The sequence below is a fragment of the Calypte anna genome, chromosome Z (assembly GCF_003957555.1).
Source record: "Calypte anna isolate BGI_N300 chromosome Z, bCalAnn1_v1.p, whole genome shotgun sequence".
NCBI classification, from domain to species: Eukaryota; Metazoa; Chordata; class Aves; order Apodiformes; family Trochilidae; genus Calypte; species Calypte anna.
In genome coordinates, this window is record NC_044274.1 from 4,958,684 (window position 1) to 4,975,363 (window position 16,680).

General features: G+C 39.4%; 1 protein-coding gene across 3 annotated transcripts in view; it reads right to left on the minus strand.

The window, feature by feature from the left end:
• Window positions 1–2,655: 2,655 nt before the first annotated feature.
• The window catches only part of SETBP1 (SET binding protein 1), a 260,092-nt gene continuing 246,067 nt past the window's right edge, over window positions 2,656–16,680 (minus strand). For 2 of the 3 annotated variants that reach the window (XM_030466771.1, XM_030466768.1), the window contains 2 exons: window positions 14,069–14,236; window positions 2,656–8,458 (listed from right to left, as the gene is read on the minus strand). In XM_030466771.1, the coding sequence (XP_030322631.1) occupies window positions 7,887–8,458; window positions 14,069–14,236 (740 nt within the window). In that variant the 3' untranslated portion in view covers window positions 2,656–7,886. The remainder of the gene's footprint in view (window positions 8,459–14,068; window positions 14,237–16,680) is intronic. The other variant, XM_030466770.1, reaches the window with a different exon arrangement.

The window sequence follows — 16,680 nt, forward strand, 5'->3', positions numbered from 1 at the left end:
TAGAGAACATTAATTGTCATAATGAAATGACTTATGATTACACTAACATTCTGTTAAACTCTACTTACAAATCCTGTGATGCTTTCACACCAGCTATTCCTGCAGCTAATATTAAAAAAATGCACAGATTGCTTGATATGCCACACTTTATTGTGATTTCTGTATTTTCTATTAGCTCTGAAGCCTCTGTAAGTGCACTTGTGATTGTGGTTCATTATTTGCCCATAAAGGGTGAAACATACACTTTCTTGGTTGATCACTATGCTTCCCTTTGCTTCCTAGAAATCGACATATGATTTGTACTGAAGAGCATTGAGTTGGGTCCTCTCACTGATCGCCTTAAAGAACTGGAAAATTTTTTTTCTTTCTAACACTAGAATTCTTCCAATATTATTTTCATGCTTTATGTTACAGAACAAGAAATAATGTCATACACGGCTTGCACACAAGCTGCAGGCATCTGCACCAACTGAACTTTCCTTGACACAAAGTAAATTTAACATATGAGACAACTGAGGAGTCTGATGGGAGATGGTACTATGAAGGAGAGTGACACTGAAGGACTTTCTCTGCCACCTATGGAGGAGTTAAGGTCACCATGGTCATCTTCCTTATCACAGAGGACATGAACAACGTTCACTATCAAAAGTGAATTAAGATCATCCTTTGATCCACAGGATAGTACTCATCTATTTATCCATACCTTGAGGATTGATTGTGAATTCCCTGCTAAGATCAAACTGCAATTTTATGAAATATGGCAAAAGAAGGTCTGTACAGAGCTCCACTGCTTCTATGAACAAAGGGGTGCTCAGCAAAAAAAGGAAGACAATTAGAAAATATTATTTCCAATGCCATTACTATCTGTCACTTGATGTTTTCATGATTTTCAGTTATTTTAGGACAGAGATGAATAATAAAAGTATTTTAAATAAATCTGGAAAACAGTGAAATAATGAAAAACAGTACAGGAGAACAATATCTCATTAAACAAAGAGTACCTAGAAGAAATTACAAACTAACAGATCCTGTGCATTATCTAAATTCTTTTGCTAAGACAGAGAATTTTTCCTTTCAAAAATTTGTCTCAGACATGGTTTGATCCCTCGGAGCAGACAATGCTGGAGTGGTTACCAGAGATGAAACAGCTGCAGAAAAGTCCTAGCAAGACCGTGACTCTTCTTAAAGAAAGCAGATGGAGATGCTGATCAAAACCTTCTCCTTGTCCAGGAGACTGATAAGGATTATGGTGCTCTGACACAGTACATGATGTCAGCTGTCTGGTGAAAAAGAGATTGGTGGCAAAAAAAAGCATGAAACATTCACAGATGGAGTCCCTCACCCACCCAGTCCTCAAATGTTGGGAAATCCGACATCCCTGACTCTTGCTCTCCCACTAGCTGCTCTCTGAGTCTTGTGCCCATCAGCACTGGAAGGTCACACCAAGGCGGCACAGCAGAACTCAGTGGCACTGAGAGGTTACTGTCAGAAAAGAGTTGGCAAAAGGGAAGATCAGCCCCGAGATACTAAAGTATGCTGCTGACAGTTCACAGATGCTTCCAAGGAAGTCTTACTGCAGGCCTTTTAAAGAAGATGTGGTTAGAATTGGAGACCAGTGGCTTATACATCACAGAGCCCGATAAAAACAGTAAGCAAAAATGCCAGCTCTTTCGCAGACTGTTGTCAGAAGCTGGGGCTATGACTATGCTAAAGAGAGGAAAAGGAGAATGAAAAAAATAGCCATCACATCTGAGATCTTTGCAGCAGCTCTACTCCAGTAACACAAAGCAATAGTGGTGAAAATAGCAGTGGCAGAAGGGTCATCTTTGTGCTTGGATGAATTTGCCCCAGCAAGCCAACATATCCTTGGAAATTCAGAAGGAAAGAGCCTGAGATGACTCTCAGTTATTTATCCTCCATGAGCACTGCTGTCTTCTCTTGGAAAAGTGATTTACTTTTCACACACAGGTTGCTAAGCCATTGAGGAAGGTGGTGGATCCACTCTGAGGAGGACAAAAAATGAAGAAATCTGATGGTGCTGCAGAGGAACTTAGGGATGTTGCAATTGACTACATAACGGTAGCTGACCACTCTCAGAAACAATTTGGAAAAGAAGCTTAAAAACCACACTACAGCCAACTCCCTGTCCCATAGTCACAGCATGAGATTTCAGAGAATGGAAAATATCCCTTGGCCTACAGCTTTTCGTTCCTGATGGTCACTGAGGAGAGGGTTGGCTCCCATCACCCCTTGTCCATCACCCAGCCCCTGGGACTCCCTTCTTCACAGGAATCTGGAAAGGAACACTCCAACTGCTTCAGGAGCAGAAATCCCACCTGGGTGGTGAGCACTAATGTACAGCTGCCTGGGGACACATTCTGTTCCTTTGGTAGTACCCACAGCCTAAAGAGTGTGAATCCCTCCTTTTGTCCATGGGGCCCATGGCACAGTCCATTTTTAACTTTTAAGGATATTCTGGGGAAAAAAAAAACAAAAAAAAAGAAAAAAAAGTAAAAAGAACAGAACCAAAGCATGTTTTTCTCCATTACCATAAAGAGGGCTTGTGAATGCAGGGTATTAGTATCCCAAAAGCTATTAAACCCCTTAGTGATGGGAAACAGATGGAAAATAAGACAAAAGAATTCACAACTCATGTTAGACTGAATTGAATTCCTTTAATTTCACACAATGAATAACATATGAATAGGATTAACTTTTTTTTTTCTTTTTTTTTTTAGTTAAGTGCTCTATACTGTGCTAACCTGATTTGGTAGCGAAAAGACTGAGCTTTGTTTTAGAAAAAAATGTTTAAAAACCAACATCTAAGATCATGAAGGAGCATGACATTAAAGCATGCCAGATGTATCTAAGCCTCAAAGAACATCAAGTCCATATCCATTTTTAAATGTACAAAAATGCTTCATGAATAAAAACTGTTACAAAAAGAACATTTCAAACAATGTACAAGTTTTTTTCTTGCCTCTATATTCAATAAAATACAAATACATTTTTTTGCTCTAAAATATGTTTACATACAATCAAAGTAGAACATGCAAATTACACTTTAAAAAAGGCTTTTAAAAACCACTTATGAATACAAACTAAAAATTAGCCAGCACGACTTATAGAACAATCTTGTGCCCCATTCGTTTGATTTTTTAATTTTTTTGAAATACAGTATATACATATTTAACACTTCATGTGCATTTATTATTTAAGAAATAGCTTAAAAAAATAAAGAAAAAGAAAAGTAAAACAAACCAACATGGGACTGAACTGTTTGCCCATGTTGTCCAATTGGCAGCTCTTTCAATGTTTTTTTTTGGTTTTTTTTTTTCTTTTTTATGTAGTGTTTAATACACACTAGGCAGGCATCTTAAGGAGATCTCAAATATGTGTCCTTTGTTGAAATGTGCTTCTAATTATCTCAGAACTGCTGCACCCCAGTTTTTAGATGGTATGGAATAGGCATTACAAGGGCATGATGCTTGTGTTCTCAATTCAGAAAACCATGCTGCTTTGTTTTAGTTTTTTTCTTTTTCCTGTCTTTTTTTTTAATTACTTTTTATTTTTTTTATTTTTTCTTTTTTTTGTTGTTCTTTTTACTCTTCAGGATACTACTTAAATGTGCTTAAGTGCAGTCCTGAATCAGGGCCTGTGAAAATAAGAGTTGGGGCAATCTTTGTGTATGGAACAGCGATTCCTGTTTATTCGTCATATTGCTGTAGCGTTTATAATCCCCATTGATGAACCAGCACCTCATTGTACCAACGCTACTTGAATAATGACACGACATAAACAGAACATTCTACACGAATGGTCCAAAGCACTGCTGTCAAATGGAGAGTCATGGGCCATGCTGTAGGAGGATACACTAGTAACTGATGACTATTACAACTCATTTTTTTTCTTTTTTTTTTTTTTTCCTTTTTTCTTTTTTTTTTCTTTTTATTTTCTTTTTTTTTTTTTTTGTTTTTTTTTTTTTTGTTTTTTTTTGACAGTTGCCCAAAAACATGCAAGGTGCTTCACAGAAAATATAATATTGAAGGGCTCAAGAAACTGGCAGTATGAAGCTCTTGGAGACACAAATAGTTGTTTGGTTTTTAAAACTCTCTCCCCATGCACATGTCCTTATTCCTGGTTTTATGCTGGGCTGAGGAATACAAGACCCAGGGAGAGGATGCAAACCCATGGCCTCATTTCATATGGCTCACAGCCATATGATTTTGTTTCACATTTTTATTGAAGCATGATAAGATGTGTGTTAATCTGTGACACAGCGGAGGTGTTTGAAAGGTCTTTTTGGTCTTAATAAGCAAAAGGGCTTTCAACCCCATTTTATACAGTTCTTGGTAATGTGTGAAGAGAATTTAAGAGTTCCTCAGTAAATCTTCCTAGTGGTAGGGGAAAAAAAAATAATCAGAAAGCTCATTACTGGAATATTGTTGGGTAATAAACTGCAGGAGTGGGATTTTAGCCTTAAGCCCTAAAACTAAATCCTTTATGATCTGCATGTAGTACATCGCCTTATAATATTATTCTGTCAGCAACTTGCTTATCATATTTATAGATTGTGCAACATGCAGAACACAAATTCTGAGTGCTATCTAACAGTATTTTCATCCCGCTTTCGTACAAATTAACAAGCTAATCTTCCTGCCAGTCAGGACTGGCTGAACCAGGCTGTTGTTTGGACAAATATCCAAGGCTGTACTGCAGCACTGAGCTCCACCAACACCTTCTTGCAGTGAGAAACAAACCTTGGGAGTCTGGGCAGAACCCATTCTATACTGACAGCTTCCAGATACCAAGTCTTTAAAGCTACCCTTAGTTTCTCTAGGATCAAAAGGACCTAAATTTTTTTGCTCAGTGAAAGGCTGTGCCCTTGGAGTGGACGGTGTCTATAGGCATGGTGCTCCTAGCAGCAATTTGGATAGTACTTTTCAGAAGGATAGGAGCATTTTTTTTCCCCAAAGTTCAGGAGCATGGGAGACAGCAGCCTCTAAGTCATTCTCTAATGGGGCAGTTGCCTCCCACAGCATCCAGAAAGGTCCAAACCAAATCCAGCCCTTATTGGCACTGTGTGAGGTCTTCATATGTCCTGAAGCCACAGTGGGTGGTCAGTGACAAAACTTGGTCCTTTCAGATCTTTCCTCCACTCGCTACATATTGTAATGTCCTTCAATGCTAATAAAGAGATCACGGAATATAAAACTAAGGTCAAGTTTTCATCTGGCTTAGTTTGAGCTCATAGGCTACCTGGAATACAAAATTCACAAACTTTTCATGCTTTTTAAGCAACATTGTCACCTTTCAGGCCCAAAGAAGAGATGGGAAAAGAAAAAAGATTTCTGAATAAACTAGATCTGAGTCCAAAGCTTTTTAAGGAAGAAGGGAGGAGCTCAAGGAGGCTTCAGTTGTTTTTTGTTTGTTTGGTTGGTTTTTGCAGACCTACCACTTTCAGTCAATAACACTGTGCTAATTCAAGAGAACTGGAAAGCAAAATTGGTTGTAACAGAATGAGCAACCAGCCAGTTTATTTCTAAGCTGCATTAATTGGGAAACAAAAAGCACAAATGAGTATGATGAATGATACAAAACAAACTGGAAACAAAATTCTGAGATCCCAACTTATCAGTTTTAAGGAGATGGGACCTCCAGATTTGTTCTAGACTTTAAAAAAAAGTATTTAAAAAATCCCCTTTTTCAGCCCCCCGGCCCCAGTCCAAACCCCAGATGCATTCAGTTTTAATAAGCTAAGGTGCTATCACAGAAGAAAAATCAGTCTCTAAAAATAATGAGCTGTGTGTTTACAGTGTCCCTTAACACCATAGTCTTGATATGATTTTTGTAAATAAATAACAGAATAGAAACACAATCTTTTTGTGGGGACTTTTTTAGTTGGCTTTGGGCTTTGTTTAGTTTGTTTTGTTTTCTTGTGTGTTTGGGTTTTTTCATTTTGTTTTGCTTTTTAGTGTCCTGATATTTGAAGATTTCTTGGCAACAAGCCAGCTCAAAGACTGGTCAAAAAAGGGAATAGCAGTTGACTATTGAATTGTTAAATAATTCCAATCCCCACACCCTTGCTGAAGTTGTCCCTCCCCACTCCCAATTTAATGTCTGTCTTCCCATGCCAGGTGTTGAGTGTCCTGGAGGACATTAAGAAGGAATGAAATAAATTTGAAAGTACCTATTTCAGATTTCAACAGCTGTTGTTTTTTTTTTTTTTTTAAGAAAAAAAACCAACATTGATACTGCAATGTAACAGCTTCATATTCAGTTTTTGTTTCAGTTAAACATCTCAATTGGGCTGTGGAAATGGAGCCTGGGCATTTTACCCACGTTAAATCAATGGCTAACGTACAACTCGAATGAGAAATGTACAATTTGAACTGACCATTTAAAGAGACAATTTGTCACACACGGTTTGCATCCATGCAGACTGAGAGCTTTATAATTACATTATGTACAAAAAAAAAAAAAAAATTTTTTTTAGTTTATTAAGGCAACCACAACTTGGAGAACATGTCCAAAGTGGCATTAATACAATTGCAGTGGTGATACCCTTTGAACATTTTTATTTTCAGATAAGAACACTTATTCCTTTTCATTTTTAAGAAACAATTGCCAAGAAAGAACCTGTTTTCCATAGGGTTTTGTTCTGTATTTTTTAAACAATCTATTTTATCTATTCTCTTTAAAAGAACATATCAAGGCATTGCTACCCAATGAAGATCATTTGGATCCTGGGTTTCCCATCAATTTCACTGGGAACTGCAGGTGGTAAGAACTGGTCAGTTTGGGCCCTGTCTTTTTACTCTATTTTTTTGTTGCCCAATTTTTAAAAATGTTATCTTTTTATATTCCTTTTTTTTTTTTTTTTTTTTTTTTTTTTTGGCGATTTTGTTCATGTTTACTATAACTCTATTCCCCAGAAGTGTCTTGCTGTTCTCTACTCATATGTACCGAGCATAAAAACAACTTGGTTGACGGGTGACCTCTTTTTCACATGCCACTGAAAATGCCAAGTTGCTTCACAGAAATGTGCTATCATAACTCACTATCCATGTACACCTTCTTTTAAATTCTGTGACATGCTGTTGTTCCTTGGGATAGTACTCGGAATGAGTGTAAGGCTCTACTTTTCTATTGCCTACATTGCAGCTAGTTGTAACTAGGCAAGTAAATGAGAAAGAAATACATAGTTCTAGCAGGAGTCAGGCATTTTGGGTTATGCTGCCCCAGAGCCTGGCAGGTAAATAAAACTGGAAAAAAAAAAAAAAAATTCAGACAGATTATAACCAAGATCACAGTAGAGAAAATTACACTTTTTTTTGTTGTTTTGTTTCTTTTTTTTTTTTTTTTTTGTGGGGATGGGTTTTTTCTTTTTTTTTTTTTTTTTTTCTTCTTTTAATTTTTTTTCTGTTTTTTACAGTGTTTTCTACTATGGTATGATTACTCTTAGTTTCACCTGGCCTGCCAAATAGAATCAGAGTCGAGCACGCAGCCCACGGTGATAACGTTCAGCTCTCTGCGGGGGTGACATCCCGCCTCCAGGTAAGGTGTGAGAACAGCAATACTGAGATGCTGACTAGTTTTGGAAACTCTGCAAAAGTAGAATATATCCCCATTTTACACTCCCCCCGCCCCCCCCCCCTTACCCCGCGTCTGTCCCCCACCCTTTCCTCCTCGTTCCTTGAGGAGGCGGCTGAGGCCAAAGCGATGAAGAGGAAGAAGCGAACCTTGGCTGGCACAGCTCTCCCCCATGGGGTCTGGCAGCCGAAGGGTTTCAGTCAAGTCTGGTGCTTCTTGCAGGGGCGAAGGGTACCATGCACCTCCAGCCCCTCAGTCCCGGCCCACCCCGCTACAGTCAGGGTGCGCCGGCCTTATGGAAGGCCTTCGCCTTCATTTCCTCTGCCTTTCCGGTGCCGCTTCACTTTCACGTCCTCCTCTTCCTCCTGAAGGGATTTGCTTTTCCTTTTCCCCAGACGGGGTGCCCGTGGCAAAGGGAGGGGAAGCGGAGGAGGCGGTGGAGGAGGAGGAGGAGGAGGGAGAGGAGGTGGCAGAGGTGGCGTCTCTCGAGCCATGTGTATGACAGCCTCGATGGTGGCCATGATTGTATCTTGAGTGGCTGTCTGCTCCAACATCAAAGGATTGAGTGTCGGTCTCTGACCTCTTTTGCTGGGAAGGTCAACACATTTTTCCAGAACGGGCATTTGGTCTCCGGAATCTTCGTCAAAGGAGAGGGGCTGCTTGCGGGGACGCCCCCTCCGCTTCTTGACAAAGTTATTGCCTGTCTTTGATTGTCTCTGCAGCCTCTTGGCTTTCAGGATCTTGTTCACATGATCCAGGTTCTTCTTTGTGGACAGGATCTTGGTGTAGTTGCACATCTTGCGCACCTCGCATTGGATTGCCTCAATTTCACGGCGCTTGAACCTTTTTTTCAGTGGTGGGCTGGCTGTTGAGAGAAAAGAACAGAAACAGGGGTAGGTCAAACAACAGTGACTAGGAACTTTCCTTTGCCCAGTTTCAGTGTCATAAAGACAAGATGCTTTCAAGAAGTGGTGGCAGTGACTCTGGTGTCAGTGGAGAAGGACTCTGAACACAGAAGTAACTAAAAGAAAGTTAAAAAATTACTTCCTACAGTCCCAGAAAAATTGCTGTTACCTCCTCTTTTAATAACCTAGATTAAAATACAACTTATTTCTCTCCTCTCCTAAAGTAACAGAGCTTTTCTATAGCAATATTTTACCATGAGTTTGCTTCATTCTCATTTCTAAACCTTTAGTGGGAGGGATGGAAGGAAAGATGAAGGAAGGAAGGAAGGATGAACGGAAGGAAGGAAGGAAGGAAGGAAAGCAGGAAGGAAGGACGGAAGGAAGGGATGCTTAGCATAGCTGTCATATTGACCCACAGTAACTATTAAACTTTCTATACCCCAAACATGTTTCTGATGTCTTCACTTCAGACTTTAGTTCTTCAGTGCATACCATTTAGTTTGTAGTGTTTGCTACTGAACCCAAGTAATAGTAACAAGACAAGACAGGCTTTGTGGGCCACTTCAACTGTGGCAAATTCACTACCCCTGCCTGGGTTTCTGTACTCATCACTTCTGCAGACACTAGCTGAAACTAGTCAGTCATGCAACTGACTTTAATGATCCCCAAAGTAAGCTTACTTCTGTTTCAGATTTAGATCTGAACCAAGTCCAAAGCAGGTAAGTCCCTTGCCAAGGTGATGTTGTGAGTCATGGTCAGAGCTGGAAAGAATACCCAGAATTTCTTGGCTAGTGTTCCTTTACTTAGGACACAAGACCTTGCTTGGTTTTCAGAATTGTCTCATTTTCTTTTACTGAACATGGCACCTGTTCAGTCCTCAGTATTTGCACATAGATTGTAAGTAACTACCCCTTTGTGACAGAAACAGAATGCATTAATTCTGCTGCTGCAATAACTAGTGCTCCCTTTCTCTCCTAACATATCTGTTATGCATTGCTGGAAAAAAGAAATGATGGAGTTCAGAATATCTTTTCAGTAAAGAATAAAATATCCCACTAAATTAACCTCAGCCCACATCTTCTTGCAAACTTAATTTACACCTGACTGTCAAGCAGACATTTGCATTTGAAATCCTTGAAATTTTCAGAGCAGCCAAGATTTCGAGAAAGGTTCATTTAGGGGTTATCACTCCCCTCATGGCTAACAGGCTAATCTTCTAGCAGTAGTTTAAAGTTGCTATTGTAGTATTTTCTGTAGATAACCGGGAGCTGTCAAGTGTCTCTTCTTGCTCACTGTAGGGTATGACAGATTCGGCATACAACCTCCCTTGCTGTCCTTCCCTCTTGAAGAACATAAATTATTGGCTCTAATACCACCATGCTGCTTGGATTCAGCAAAGAGCTTGCGTAAACAAACCCTAGTTACAATGCAAGAAGTAGGAGTGAGTCATAAACAAAACATAGACATATGCTTTCTTATAAATAAAGACCTGGATGGACAACTTCCCAAAGTCTGTTTTTCATTAATTACAAAACAAAATATATTTTCCATATGTAGCCCACTCCCCACACACATACACACAAAAGAGAAATATAAAACCCGCTTGCAGTTTGTGATTCACAGAGGACAAAAGAAGAGAGGAATGCAGTCATTTTGGTACCAAGAAAAAAGAGAAAGGAAATTAAATATCCAAGTTGCTCAGGAGAAGCTAATTAGTTGCACAAAATCCCTCTCAAGTAGGTCACCCTTAAAGAGTATGGATGCAAGCACCCTAAGGGCAAGTTGCAGTGAGCTACTTCCCAGACATGTGATCAAAAAAAGGTTAGATCCCTGTCACGCAAAATGACTACTCTCATCTGGTCTCACTGGTGATTGACGTATATAGTACCAATATTTTCAGCCCTAACTGTTCAAATCCTTTGAAAGGTTCCTCCCAGATACTGAGAGTGGCTTCAGTTCAGAAGACTTAGGCAAACCAGCATTTTGCACACTCTTCATATTTGCTGTCCACCTTTTGCCTTTATTTCTATTTGGAAGAAAAATTTTCAAGACTTTTTTTCAAAACTTCCCATATTCAGGATGTGTTTGTTTTCAGAAATTAAAAGAAGTTTTATCAGTTGGTGATGGTAATCTTGAAGATGGGCAATTTAGCAAAAATGCAGAAAAAATTGCAAGGTTCATGGCAAAATCGGGAGATTTGGCATTACTCTCACCTTTTATTTGAATGAAAGTAAGCCAAAGGACAGGAAGTCAAGCACTAGCCAAATATCCGCAAGGGTTTTGTATTTACTTAGGTTTATATGAAGCTGATTGTTCTGAACCTTAGTATTACCATTCCATCACAATCAGGGGAGATCTGGTCTTTATAGTCAGTGGAGTGTTATCTCTATTTCTGAAATGGGAGTTCATGTAGTTTAAGGTTACTGTGGACATTCTACTGACACCCTGACACTGGACAAGGAAAACTCAGGTCTCTTGTCCATCCTGCTAAATTCATTGGGTGTCCTAGGCACCAAGGGATCCAGGTCACCCAAGCTGAGTGTTCTTAATGGAGCCTAGTGATCAGACAGTGCCTGAATGGAGCAAAGACAAGCATCTGTTATCTACCAAACTGCCTAGTTTTCCAAAATTAAATGATATTCAGATAGTTATGGGTAGATTGATTTTTACATACATGTAAACATATAAGCTGAATGTCACTCCTGGTATGTTCCTTCACGTTATTTAGATACTTTTTTTCTCTCCTAAACCTTTGTAAGCTGACCGTCCATTTCCTTTTGCACTGAAACTAATTTTCTCATTTAGAAAAAACCCTAACCAACCAAATGAAAGCACAAACCAAAAAAACCCAAGCAGCCCCTCCCCAGCAACCTTCTATGCTGTTCTATGCTGGCTTATTGCACTAATTTTTCCTTCTTAAGTGCTTTGAGGTGTTTATGACTTTCTAAGGAAGCTTGTTGGAAACAACTATAATGCTTTTGCTTTTCTTCCTAGCAAGCCTCTGAACTTGCAAGCTCTAGAAATTGGTAGAGCTCTATTACATAATCTCCCAATAGTCAAAATGAATGTACTGAACAAGTGATATGCTTTCAAGTCAAGTTTTTTTAAAGGAGATACTAGGAAACCAAATATTATTTTGGCTATTGAGAGTCAGGGACATCTGATTCTACATTTGGAGTATAGAGACTCCATGAAAAAGTGTCTGATGGGTCTGCAGGGGGAGTATTTGATGAGGTGTGCATATGACAAAACATCAGGGAGATCTGCCAAAATAAACCACTATTGAAGTAAGAGCCATTAGGTGTTATCAACTCATCTGGAAGCTTTTGGTGAACAATCTTTGATATAAAATATTTTGCTATATTGCCATGTGATATACTGTTTTGCTGAAAACCAAAGCTAAGTACTAATCTTTTCCATTTTATCCTGACAGACCCCACCCAGCCTTTGGCTCATGTTTGCCCAGATTGTTTTTAGGCTTTGTTGCTTTCTTCCTGCATGTAGTTTACTGTTTGCATGTAGAAATTTTGATCTGGGAGAAAGACTTTCTTCTTACTCTGTTTGGTGGAATTAATCTAAAAGGGTTTGAAGAGGAGATGGGAAACAGTAACTCTATGTCTACAAGCAGACATATGTAAAAGGGAATAAGCTCCAACAGAGGTAATACAAGATGATGGCAACTTCCAGGTGCTGGGGATGCAGGTGGGGAATGCTTTGCTGCCTGGGATCAGTTATCTCCCTACAGCTCCCTTACAACATGATGCTCTTGGCACAATCCAGCCCAAAAGTAAGAGAAACTAGAAAACCTACATGCATCACAGGCTTTTTTTTACATTTCCTCCATGCTTACCGCTTGCCCCAGTGTCCAAACAGCTTCATCCAGCTAGCCCAAACAATTAAGAAGCAACATCAGGCTTAAAAACCAGTTTTACACATTTAAATAAGGCATATGGAAGCCCTGAGTTTCTGCTCTGCTGTGGTACACAGATGCAGTGGGGCTCTGCCTCACAAAGACAAATTGAAATGACTGCAGGCCATGCCAGGAAGTCATAAAGGATTGATGTGATGCTGGAAATAGCTTCTGAGGCAAAGAAAGAAATTTCTACCAAAAATAAACATTGCCAAGGGCAGCTGAAAGCAGGCTGGAACACCCACTCCAGTACAACACTGTTGAATGAAGGAGGTGAGACCTTTAGAAGTTCTCCATCACAACTCTAACTTTTTCCTGGATAGCCTTTTTTATGTCTGCAGCACTGAAGATCCCTCTTACTGCCCGTCATTCTCTATCCCTCCAGAGTAGCCCCAGGCTTCTTGCAAGAACAGGGAAGAGAGAGAAGACTGCTCAACAGCTGGGCTCCATTTGTCAGCTTTGTTGAAGGGTTGGAGGAATTGTCGAAGAGCTCCCTATTAATTACAGAAAGCCCATAGCACTATCCTCTTTACCAATTAACACAGTTTCTTGCGGTTTTTCACTAAATTATTTCAACATCTGGGCTACAGATAAACCAACAATTTAATTAGAGTTCTGAAAATGGGAAGAGTGAACTATGCAGTCAAGCATACACTTTCATCTTGAAACTGATAATGAAATATTTGCATGCTTTCGTTCTCTGTTGCATTAAAAATCTGTCCTTGCTTTATATACAGGAAAGTATTAAAGTCTAAACAGAGAATCCTCATTTTGAAATACAAAAAATTACCTTTATAGAGGCTACTTCACAGCACAGATCCCTTGTTTTCACTATTTATTCAGGGAATGAATAAAAAAGGAGTGCAATTAAATAGCACTTTCAATTGAATAATTAAATAAGTAACAACCTGTAACTCAGTGATGCAAATATATTTTTTATGAATTTAGATTCAAAGGCTTGAAACTTCTCATGGCTGCATGTAGGATAATGTTCTGTGGGTTCCCCATTCATTGAAAATAAAGACACAATGCAAAACTTCTCTATCCATGCCCAAGAAAAGGTGTGATGAAGCCTGAACGATTTGGCTCAATTTCTGACTGTATAAAGCTATCACCTATCTGATCTGATTCAAAATAGAAGTACAAAACATAAGTTGATTGAAAAACATGTTATTCTGACTTATTTATTCTGATATATTTTAAATCACTGTTCTTTGCCCCAGTTTCACATTTGCAAGACGGAATATTATGCTAAAATCACTGAAGTATGCAGAAAGAAATCTCAGCTGCTCCTCAGCGATTCACTATGTATTCAGCATGTTCTGCTACAGGGATGGGAACATTCAAGTAAGTGAACAACAGGGCTGAGAAAGTAACCCAGGAGCCTTGCTTTGGAGTCCCCTGCTAGACCATACGGGCTGGTGCTACTTGTGTCCTCATTATTGCAGAAGTGGTGGTATGTGAATAAAATAGAACTAATATGCCAAGATACTATCATGATAAGAAAGTGTTAGAAAAATTATAGCCTGATTATCACATTAAATATGCACATTTGCTGCTACTCCTCCAATCAGAGTTAGCAGCACAAGCACAATATTGTTTAGTACAGTGCCAGAAGGAGCAAGATGGGGAAAAATAGAGGGAACGGAGGAAACATTACCTGCTTCAGAGGTTGTTGATGAAGAAGGTAGGAGAGATAATACTGGAGCTGGCATTGCAACACTATCAACAGCTGCTGGTTTCCTTCTGGTCATCATGTTACAGGCAGAACTTTCCATTTTGCTATGAAGTGAAATCTGGTCTGCTTTTAAGTGGGGACTTGCAATTCCTGGGGAAGAAACAAAATCTGGATGAATATTGATAAAGCGGCGTGTCTGGGGAATACCTGGAAAAAAAAGTAGCAAGTTGCTGTCCTTGCTATCCCAATATGTTTCCTTATTTTCTTGTGCATGTGCCCACAGTATGTTCTTGGTACTAGCAAGGATCACGATTTTTTGGTTTTTTGGGTTTTTTTTATGATTTTGCTTCAGGATGTACCTCCACTGATCTCTGTAAACAATGTTCAACACTACTTTCTGTTCTCCAAGAAGAAATACACCTTGATATATGTATAAAGACAGACATGGTTGATATCTGTATTTATTTGGATTGTCTATTCCTCATTCTTTAGGTACTGAATACTCAACACCCACACATTTCTCTTCTATAATGATTTGACTCAGTGGGTGTTTCATCTGAGCAAAGGGATGGAATCAGGATCAGCCATGGCAGGTAATTCACTGTCTAAAGCATACTACAATTATTTTCTTAGCAATCCCCTTCCTAATGAAAATTTACCTTACAACTCATTATAGAGTTAGGAGTTTAAAAAACAAATTAAAAAAAGAGCACTTTGTCATACATTTTTCTTCCTAGGGACTGCAACGCAGAAGAAATGAGGGGCTGAACTATACCAAAGAGGCCAACATTCCAGAAAAATAAAACTTACGCACTCAGAGCTCATACATTCCTCCCTTAAAAATGTTTCTCAGACTCTCTTCTAGAATGGCGTGATTAGAACCCATTTTGTTTGCTTGTAAATGTGTGAAGTTTAAACTGCTGGGATCCAAATCTTATATACTAGATAGCTTCCTAATACACCTGAATGTGTATACCTCCTTTTATAACCCATACTTCTCCTTTTATATGCCATACTTATGAGACTTCATATGTGTCTGCACATATTGCATATATAAATATATGAATTTGCCAAATGGAAAGGCAGCTAAAATCCCTCAGTGGGGATATTTTTCCCCATTTTAGAAACTAGTTATTGTTGCTCTGTAAAAACCCAGTAGCCCTACTGTCATGAGACCAGAGCACAACTCTGCTAGGATAAGAACTTTGTGCTGTCTCTTTGTCAACTTATGAAAACCATTCCCCATCTCTGAGAGATTCTTTTTTTCAACATATCCAGGACAGTAATTCATTTTTCAAAGGTGATCCTTCATAAATTCCTTTTCTTTTCAAATTTCAAAACCTGTATATGGGCTTGAGACAAAATGCATCAGATTTTGCCAGTTAAAATCCATGAAGATACAAAAATCACAGAACAGCTGACACTGAAAGTCTCCAATTGAGACCATTTGGTCCATTCCACCCTACTTCAGCACATTCAGCCAGAGCAGATTGCCCCTGACTATGTCTGGCCAGGTTTTGAATATATCCAAGGAGGGAGACTCCAAAATCTTTTAAGGGTGACTTGTTCCAGTGCTCAGTCATCCTCACAGTAAAAATATGTTTTGTAATATGCAGACTTAACTTTCTGTGTTTTGTGCCCACTGCTTCTTGTCCTGCCACTGGGCAACACCGAGAAGAGTCTACCTCCATCTTCTTTACCTTTCCCTATCAGAAATTTTTATAAATGGATTAGATCACCTTAAGAATTCTCTTCTCTGTGTTGAACAATCCAAGTTGTCTTAGACTCTCCTCATGAGAGAGATGTTCCAGATCCTCAGCCAACTTTGTGGCCTTTTGTTGGACTTTCTCCTACATATGTCCATGTCTCACTGTACTGAAGAGCCTCCAGCTGGATAGAGTACTTCAGGTGTGGACTCATGAGTGCTGAGCAGAGAGATCTCTTCCCTCCATCTCCTGGCAACACTTCTCCCAGTGTAGTCCATGAAGCTGATGGACTTCAGGACCAGGACCCCCAAGGCCATTTCTACCTGGCTTCTTTCCAGCAGATCAGCCCTCAGCATGTGCTGGTGTATGGGGTTATTCCTTCCTAGATGCAGGACTTTCACTTGTCCTTGTTGAACTTCAAGAGGTTCCTCTCATTTCATTCCTCCAGACTGTCAAAGTACCTCTGGATGCCAGCATGCCTCTGGTATACCAGCCAGTCCTCCCAAGTTGTACCTTCTCCAGCTTTGTTGAAGGTACTCTCTACCTAATCACCAAGATCATTAATCAAGATACGATGAATTAAGAAGTGAAGAGACTGACTGCCTCTAGCTAGACTTTATGTTACTGGTCACAATCCTTCTGAGTTCAGAGAGTTTTCAGTTCATCTCAGAGTATACTTATCTAGTCTGTATTTCAACAGTAGCTCTATAAGGATGTTATAGGAGACAGTGTTTAAAGTGTTGCTAAGCTGAGATCAAGAACATCTCAAATAAGAGATAGAAACTGCCTTACATACTGTTGACTGTACTCAGCCTCTCCAGATACCGGCAAGCATTTCCTTGCATTTGAAGCTTAGAGCTGCTATAAACAGTCCCTACCTTTGTCCCT